We start from the raw sequence: 9,340 nt of genomic DNA on the forward strand, positions 1-9,340 counted from the left end.
GGAGCTCTGTACTTCCATGGCTGTGCAAGCCTGATTAATTTATTTTTAAAAAGAGCTGTAGTTCCTGAATTCTTGAATGAAATTGCAATTTAAACCTTTTATGTTGCCTATGATCTGATGTGTGTAGTTTTCTGAGGCTGACTGGTTTTGGGGAGCAAGTTGTGTTATTTCTCTACCTGCACTCTCAAACTGTTGCCATCCATTTCACTTGCCAAATGTTTACCTGAAAATGTAACCACCTGCTGTTCAGTGCTACTGTTGTGCTTGGTCTTTGAAGATGAAGTACCAATGACCGGTGCTGCTGTGTAATTTTGCTCTGTGCAAGTTAAAGCTTGAACAGTGTGTTGGTATCTCAATATAGAAATTCAGAAAAAAGCTACCAGTTAGTGATGCTCTTTCACTGACAGGCCAAGAGTGCTCACAAAATCCTACTTGCCTCTTCTTGCTGTCTTTCACATATATTTTGTATGTATTTCACTCATATTTCCTTTTTTTTTGTTTGTTTTTTTCCTTCTCAAACCAAGACTCAACTCTGAGTTAGTCTGAAGAGCAAAATAAATTTTCCACTATAATTTCAGTCTGGGATTCTGGCTGGTACTGACTTCTCACTCTGTTTTTTTGTCTCCTTTCAGTTCACCTCCTGTCTTGGTGTTCTGTGCTGTTTTGTTTGTCTTAGCACTCAGCCCTTATATCTGACTTTCAAGACTCCCTGAATATTGCTTATCTCCCCATCTTGCTTTGATTGATTTCCAGCGCATTTTTTTCTCTGATTCCCAAATGAGATTCCATCCTCTCATCTGAAATATGTTATTTCATACTGCAATGAGAGTCCTGTTGGTAAATGAGACATTAAAATTTTCTTCGTAGATTTCTTTGCTGCTGGGTTTTGGCATTGTGGAAAAAATGAGTTTAAATTTTAGACACAATCAGTCAGACTGTGCATGCTTGGTTTGCTGTCTTTTCAATATATATTACATTACCAAATCAGTCTCTGCTGGAAGTCATATTGAGGCTGCTGCATTCATTGTAGATTTTAATCTAGTGTATTCCACCAGTTCCTTTTTTGAGAAGTTGTTTGAGCAGGGTTTGTACAGAGAACATTTTTTTTTAATTCTGCTGAAGTTTTACTGTTTCAACTCAGTGTTTTTGAAACCTTTCTGTAAAAGCCCCGAGTCAGTGCTGTGTGTCACAGATGCTCTTATGCTTTCCAAGCTGCCAGTCTGCAATCTCTGCTGGCAGTGTTTAACAAGTGCACTTTGCAGAATTTCTGTCAGACAGGAGGGTAAGAGCCAGTTTGACCTTGCTCCTAAATAGTGGGGAAGGAGATGTTTTTATCTGTAGGTGTTGCAAAAGACTTAGAGAAACACAGCCCTGCAGTGATGCTTTCATAGCTGTTTTACAGCACACAAGCACACAGCATTGATGGCAGTCTCTGGGAAATGCTGAGGACTGACCTAACAGATAAGAGATATTTTTACCCATTCCTATTTTTTCTTTTTTCTACTTTTTTTCAACCTGTTGTGACAGATTAACTCAGCAAATATATGGAGTTGAGCTAGCCAGATATTTTTTATCATTTTCATACAACAACAACAGGTGTCAAATATCCTGTTTTTCTAGAAGAATGTGGCTCCAAACTGCAGAGAAAATAAGCACTTGAAAGAATATTATTTTCCTTTTGTACTTGGCAGCCTCAAATTTTCTGGTGTTGCTCTCCCATCCTGCCATTAAAAAGCAGTATTTATAACAGTATAATGATGATTTGGGTAAAACTAAAGAAAGAAATTTGAATTAAAAAAAAAAGTAAAAAAAAAGTTGTATTGAGGCAGTTTTAACAGGAAGTGTGGAAAAGAACAAGCTTTTCTTTAGCACTTAGGAGCATGGGGAGGCCTCTCACTGCTTACTTTAGTAGAGGGTTGAATTCAAACGTTTCTATTTATTCCTTTTTATTTAATGATAGGAGGAGATTTTTGTGGGGAGGGATGATCCCTTTAGGGATCCTTATAGCAGGTCTGGAAACTTAACCATACACAGGGTTCTCTGCTTAGCCAAGGAGACCAGAGAGCACCTGAGAGTCCATCGGTGTTACTGTGATGTGGCTGCTGAGTTAGAGTCACACAGGGGTAATTTGTTAGAACAGCACAGGCAATCCACCCCTTCTGCAGCACTGTTCAAAGATGGTAAATTCAGTAATGGTGGTGGGGGAGCTGGGAGTTCCAGCACACGCAGAACCACCCTGAAGCCCTCGCTGACTGCTCCAGCCCCGCTGGTTTGGCGTGCAGCAGCTTCCAAAGGCAGCCTGGAGCAGGGGAGGCCGTTCCCAGGAGCCAGCAGCGTGTCCTGCTCCTGTCCCCGTGCACAGTGTGCTGTGCCATGGCCTCAGTGCCACCCCTGGGCTTCACGTGGCTCTGGGGAAGGTCCGGCCTCTGAGACTGAGCAGGCCCCTTGCACTGAACCGTGGCAGAGCACCTGCTAAGGGGCTGCTGAATTTGCCTCCTCAAGGCATTTTTTCAGATTGCTCTTGTTTCAGATCAAAAAGTATAGTCACATTTCCATGTGCCTTTTTTTTCTGTTTACTTTCTAAGAAGAGACAAGAATTATATGGATCAGTTATTATACATGGTGAAATATAAAATCTTTTCAATTAAGCAGTAAATATGTTACCAGCGCTTCAAGACTATTTAGAGAAAAGGGCTAGGAAAGGGTAGCTTAATTTAAGATGAAGAAAAAATGGTGAGTTTTCAAGATATCTCACTAATTTGTTGTACAAATTGTGAAAAAAATAAAGATGGTTTTCACCTTTTTCACTGGGATTTCAGCACTGTTGTCCTGTCTTCAAATTCCCCAGTGAAAAGAGAGCTATTGGATATGCCATGGCTTGAGTTTATGATGTTCCATGTCACAGAAACTCCTGTAGCTGACTTCCACAAATCACATGCATGGAAACTGATTAACTGAGTCCCAGGTGAATAAAAACAAAACTGATGATGATTGCAGGCATGGTAAACACAGGGCATCAGAACTGGGAATTCTGACCTTTTTAGAGACCATTGTGTAAGGTCAGTATATGCCTGGTGTTTAGGGAATTAAATGCCATCTTCTTACTGGTGTGTGTTGGTAGTGCAGAGCTCCAGGGGCTGTAAAGTGGGGATACTCTTCCAGGCTCTCCTGAAATAGGCTCCATGGCTTCTGGAGCTTGACTTTGTCCCTTTAATTACATTCTCTGATTTAAAAATATTTAAATACACAGGTTTTTTACCTTGTTACATCAACAGCTGGAAAAGAAATCACTACAAGTAAAGGAATGAAAAGCAAGATGAAAGACTAGGTTCTTCTTGGTTAACAAATATATTAAAGCAGATCTCTAACCATATTATTTTCCACTTACTTTTTATTAAAGTAAAATTTTCTAAAGTACTTTCACTTTTTGTGTTGATGTTACCCATACTGAGGAACTGGGGAAAAAATTAACACTTTCTATTCCTGTTTTTATGCATTTATTTAAAAAGCAAAGTATTGAGTTTCCTAGAGTTCTCTGAGAGGTAAATAGATCACCACATGAAAATTATCAACACATACTCCAGTTCTAGCTTTGCAACTTCAGTCCTGCCCATTGCACTTTGTACAGAAACCTGTACAAACCTAAAATATGAAGAGTAGGACAGTTCCTGACAGAGCAGAGTCCTTGGAAAGGGCTGTTGGATGCTATACTAGCACTCAGCATTTTCATTTATAGTCCAAGCAAATGAGAAGGAATGATGGCCACAGTTGCACCAAATCTAGGATACACTGTTAGCACCAGCAGTGTAGTTTGGAAAATGGCCCTTGGCAGCTTGGTGCAATTCCCAGTTGATCTACAGAAGGAAGGTGCCAGGTCATACAATGAACAGAAAACCTTTGGCTTTTTCTGTCTGGCCCTTGCCCAGCATTCAACACAGTTTATCTGTCTACACTGCTGTAATGACAGTAGAAATGCTGGGATTTAAAGTATTTTGCAGGTGTATACCTGCACCACCAAAAAAAAAAAAAAAAAAAAAAACAACAAAACCCAAACCACCCCAACTCTTAAAAAAAAAAAAAAACCAGACCAAAACATTCCTGCCCTATCCTTCATTTAGCTGTTGGGAAGTTAGAAGTTCTGTTTTGCTACATGGCCCTGCCTGAAAAGCACAAAGTCAGTAGGGGTGAGGAGAGCTGCTAACTGAATCCTTAACACCATCTTCCATCTGCACTTAATCCCATGTCATAAGAAAAGCCTTTCACTTCCTGAGGGCAAAGATCCAAGTCTGAAGAGGTTGTAAACTCAAGAAAGTAACCTTGCTGACTGAAGTCCTGTCCATCATCTACACCTGCACTCCTTTTCCTGCAGGAAGGAAAAGATCAGAGCAACCAGAGGAAAAGGGCACAAGGCAAAACAAGACAAAAGACAGAGGCTGAATAATGACACAAGGACATGCAGAGCATGGGGGCAGTGCACTAGTTGGAGAGTTGGGAGCAAGTGTTAGGAAATGTGAAATTTCTGTTTCGCTGCCATGTCAGCAAGGCACACAGCCTTGAGGGGTGCAGATATTAAAATATGAAATAATTAAAACCGTGTCTGATATCTGTGACAAACAACAGTGAATTGTCATTCTAGCTGTTGCCTAAGGTCTTTCCCTTTTGCTGTGACATAGGAAATGTTTTAATCAAAGTCAGTCATTGGTATTTCAGTAGCACAAGCCAGTGTTTTAGGCTGTAGTCCTACACTGACTGACTGGCCTCAGCCACTCTGTGCATGTAAGCACTACACTGCAGCACATTCCATCCTTCAGAATGAGTTCTGTAATGAACCCCTTTGCCTGCAATGCAAGTAAAAGCTGTTTCTGCTGCCTAAATACCCCTTGGATGGAAACTGTGTTCAGATAGGTTTTAGCATGGTGATTACCTCCTACCCTTAATTACAATACTTAGAACATTATTTTTAGTACCTCAGAAATATTTTCAACTTTGTCATTCTAGAAGTTGTCAAAAACTTTGAAAAGGATGGTGAGAAACACTGTATCACACACAGAGTGACAAATCACTGCAGGAGGTAGGCAGTAAAATAAAGGGGATGAAGAGGTTTGACATGAGGATTGAAATTGTTTCTGAGTATGTTTTATATCTTAAATCACTTCTGAGTGCTTTATATATTAAGGAAGACATTTTTGATGATGAGGATGGTGAAACACTGAAACAGGTTGTCCAGATAGATGCTTTATGTCTATCCCTGGAAACATTCAGGATCAGGCTGGATGGGGCTCTGAGCAACCTGATCTAGTTGAAGATGTCCCTGTCATTGCAGGGGGATTGGAGCAGATGACCTTGAAAGGTGTCTTCCAACCCAAACTGTCTGATAATTCAATCCACACTTCTGTCCTAGTCTGCTTAGTGACCCCCACAAAGGACTGGGTTTCTTTCTCTTCCTGTGTTACTTCTTCCCCTAAATTTAAAACAAAATACCATCTATATGAGTCCTTCCATGGCTGCACTAAATTTACAGTCAGCAATAAAAACAAGCCCCAAATTCTTGCCCAGTTCCTGCTCTGTGCCTTTACAGCAGTCAGCTGGAGATGATTGGAGCAAGAGCAGCTGTTCCTGCACCTCCTGCAAAGGAGCAGCACGAGCAGGAGACTGCCCTGGCACTGACACTGCCAATGGAAGGGCTCAGGCATCCCCACACAGCCCAGCCCAATCTGCTGCACAGCACAGCACAGCACAGCACAGCAGGGTTCTAATCTCGATGTTTCTGGAACATCGTGCACTAAAACAACAACAAAAATCCAGCAGAACACAGCATCTGCCAGCACCTCATCTTGCCTCTTATCAGCTTGTTTGCAGGGCAAGAGGAAAGTGTACTAAACTTTTTCTCATTTTTTTCCCTCTCCTACCACCCCTTCTTTTCTCACAGCACGCTACAAGTGAAAGTCTCGGAGCCGCAGAATTCAATAGACATGAACACAGAAAATGAACATTTGAAGTCCATAAAGATGTGCCTTAATCAGCCCACTGAGTGGAATCTGAGTTTTTCAGCAGCATCTCTCGCCAGCTGTAAAGTTTTTAACCAAAATCTCAAAACTGATGAGAACAAATAGATTGCAGCTGTTCTTGCACTATTATTTTGTACATTGTTCCTGATTTTTTTTTCTGCTAAATAATAAGCATTTATTACATTGATCTTGAAATGATCTTGTGTGATTTGGCTTTATATACTATTAGCATTATTCAGTTTGATGTACTTTTCTTTTCTAAATATGAAGTTTCACATCTGACCATCATGAAATTCTTGCAGTTCAAATTTATATCAGAATCGGATGTTCCCCTTTAATAGTATTGTGATTTTTCTATGTTCTTTAAATTTAACTCTGGTTTCCCAATTTTATTTTTCTGCACGAAAGTTAATATATTATGTAATTTGTGGCATAGGTCACCATGTAAAGGTTTATGGTAATAATTCAAACAAATCTGTAACAGGTGGAGACCGACTACCTCGAAGCAAAGCAGTACAAAGCTAAATGACCTGAGGAGATCTCCTTCACCAATGGATGAAATGTATGGAAGCACCAGTTTGTTTCTGCAGTATGTTTTCATCTTCACTGACCTTGAGAACTTCTGTGTCACAGTGTTTAATGACCCTAATGTCTAAAAGAAAGACCAAGCCTGCTGGAGAATCTCGTGAAAGATTGTCATTCAACAAATCTGTAACTGCACTTTTTGAGGTTTCTGCTAAATGGTCTTTCTTCCCCATTTGTTTTAATGAATTTATGCCTGCCACCAATTAAAATGGATGTAAATGCTCTTCCTATTTCATTTTTTCCGTGTACTTTGGAAATTCAATGTAAAATCGAAATTTTATCTCTACTCAAAGAAGTAGTAAATGGTTGTAGCTGACTACATTGTAGACATTCCATGCTTAAATGATCTTAGCAAGGTTCATGTACTTTGTTCATCAAAACTTTATTATTGATACAGCTATAAAAAAAGTGTTAGAATAAAACCATATAATATACTTCTCTTTTCTGGAGTCATACATTCAGTAGCTAGAGTAGAGGTTTCTTAATTCATGATGAGTTGTCTGTCCTTTACTTGACAAAAACTAATTTCCCAGAAGGAAATTTCCTTGGAAGACACTGTATTTTATAAAACAAAGGTTTTAAGGATTCACCTTACAAAAATGAAGCTGCATATTTCCTCTTTACAGAGGTTTGTTGGTTTGCAGGTGCAATCCAGTCACTGAAATAAAGAGATTGTTATGAATTCTGGTGGCACAAGATCCCAAGAGAGTATTGAGTCACTGAAGCATTGGACGTGATTAAAAGAATGTGATTTAAACAATAAACATTCATCATGTTTTGAGCTGTTTAGCAGGTCTTTATATATCTCAACTGTTACATGCACGTGGACCCAGCGGGGTAAGAAAGCCAAAAGAAGAATTGCACTTTGCAGGGGAGAGGAACTGAAGCTGCCTTCAGTGGAGCCCCCAAGCCCAAGGGTCGGGCAGGAGGCAGGCAGGACACAGGAGCTGTGTTTGTGTGCCCGGGCGAGGAGACGCCACACGGAGGTTCTGATTCCAAACACCCAGTAAACACCAGCACCCCGCTGCTTTGGACAGCTCTCCCTCAGCTCCCAGCAGAAGCCTGGTTTTTGTTAACAAATTATTATTATTATTAATTATTATTCCTTTGAGTTTTCAGGTGTAACCCAAGCTCACCAGCCCCTGCTGTCCTTCAGCCTGGAGAGCAACCAACCAAAGGCCTGTTCTCAAGAGAAGCTGCTTTAGTGCATAGGCTGAAGAGACGGAATACACAGGCAAACAAACATCACAACATTGGATTAAAGAAACAAAAACTAGTGTGGGAATAAACATGGGATCTAAGTTTGATGAGTAAGCACTGCTATTTTACTGTTATTTAATAGGCAGTCAAGTAGATCTAGATCTAGTTTGTGTTTGACACTTGTGTTTAGCCAGCAAAAAGAGGAAGGACACACTAATTGGTCCATAGCAGCAGACTGCTTTTAAATAAATTAAAATATTTTAGGAATAAAATTCAAGGAATAAAATTTTATTCCTTAATTAAGAAGCTGGGAAGTTAGGTACTTTTAAGACATAGAATTAAAGTAAAACACAGCATTATTTTAGCTAGAAGGAGTAATGCATACCAAGAAAAGATGTTTTTCATTGCAAGGATGACAATTCCAAGCTTGGCTCCTTGTCACCTTTGGATGAATTCTTGCCACCATGTGCCTTTCTCAGGAAGTCAGCTGTATCCATTGAAACCTTGATCATCAGTGATGGTGAACTTTGAGAGACAGCACACACCTTATTGTCCCACCCTGCAATGATGCAGCCACCCCTCCTAAAAGGTAATTTTCAAGAACACATCAAATTTTATATTACACAGAAAACCTTTCCCTTTACAGGGAATTGGGCAGGCAATGTACCCAGAGGGGCTGGAAATGCAGTGCCAGTTACTGCTCAGGTTTCTGGCCTGAAAGGATCACAGGGTAAGTCTGGCATAAAGGACATTAGGAAGGTCCATAATTGTACACCCTGCTCAAAGGCAGCCAGCTGTGAGGAGTTCACACCTCGTCCTGTCTTAATAACTCCCAGGACAGAACCTGCACAGGCAACCTGTTCCAGCAGTTTTTAACTTGTTTCACCTTCTGGTCTGAGTTTCAATCTATACCCAGGTTTTTTTTATCCTCTCATCATATGCAACAAAAAGCCCAATTTTATCTTTTTACTGGACTCCTTGCAGGTAACTGGGGATGCTCCCAACATTCAAAGGCTCAACAAGCCCAGCTTGCTTGGCCTCTCCCACTGGGAATTCCAGCCCCACACCAGCCCCAGGGGCCTCTAGTTAGACAAAGTATTTTCTATTAACACACCCCAGTGAAGCCACATCCACAGCAGAGGCATCCACAGACTGGGAGGTGACTTGAGGGACACCTCATCTTTTCAGTCCAGCATTCCCAAGAGATGCCAGAGACAGAACCTGTATATGTGGCAAGGCACAACAGAACAGCAAGAAGGCAAAACTAAAGTCTTATTCAGGAAGGCATGCCCAGAAGCTTTTATGGATTTTTATTGCTCCTGCTTTACCTCAAAATTCATTTTAAGAAAAAATAAGGGTGGACTAGTACCAGTTGCTCAGTGTAGTAGTGCTTAAAAAACAAACCCCTCAAGAGAGGAAGGATGAGACAGAACCTCAATTTAAAAAAAACCCAACAACTAAAGCCCCAAGAAAGCTCTTATAACTTAGAAAAACAACTGTACACTTTGCCCATTTCAACTGTGTTCAGGCAGCATTCAAGGGGACAG

The 9,340-nt window shown here is 40.5% G+C and overlaps 1 protein-coding gene across 5 annotated transcripts in view; it reads left to right on the forward strand.

Annotated features, from left to right (window-relative positions):
- LCORL (ligand dependent nuclear receptor corepressor like) overlaps nucleotides 1-7,027 on the forward strand; it is an 80,128-nt gene extending 73,101 nt beyond the window's left edge. For 3 of the 5 annotated variants that reach the window (XM_059469770.1, XM_059469772.1, XM_059469774.1), the window contains one exon: nucleotides 5,930-7,027. In XM_059469770.1, the coding sequence (XP_059325753.1) occupies nucleotides 5,930-5,943 (14 nt within the window). In that variant the 3' untranslated portion in view covers nucleotides 5,944-7,027. The remainder of the gene's footprint in view (nucleotides 1-5,929) is intronic. The other 2 variants (XM_059469773.1, XM_059469768.1) reach the window with 2 other exon arrangements.
- Nucleotides 7,028-9,340: the final 2,313 nt, after the last annotated feature.

This window comes from Ammospiza nelsoni, chromosome 4, assembly GCF_027579445.1.
Source record: "Ammospiza nelsoni isolate bAmmNel1 chromosome 4, bAmmNel1.pri, whole genome shotgun sequence".
NCBI classification, from domain to species: Eukaryota; Metazoa; Chordata; class Aves; order Passeriformes; family Passerellidae; genus Ammospiza; species Ammospiza nelsoni.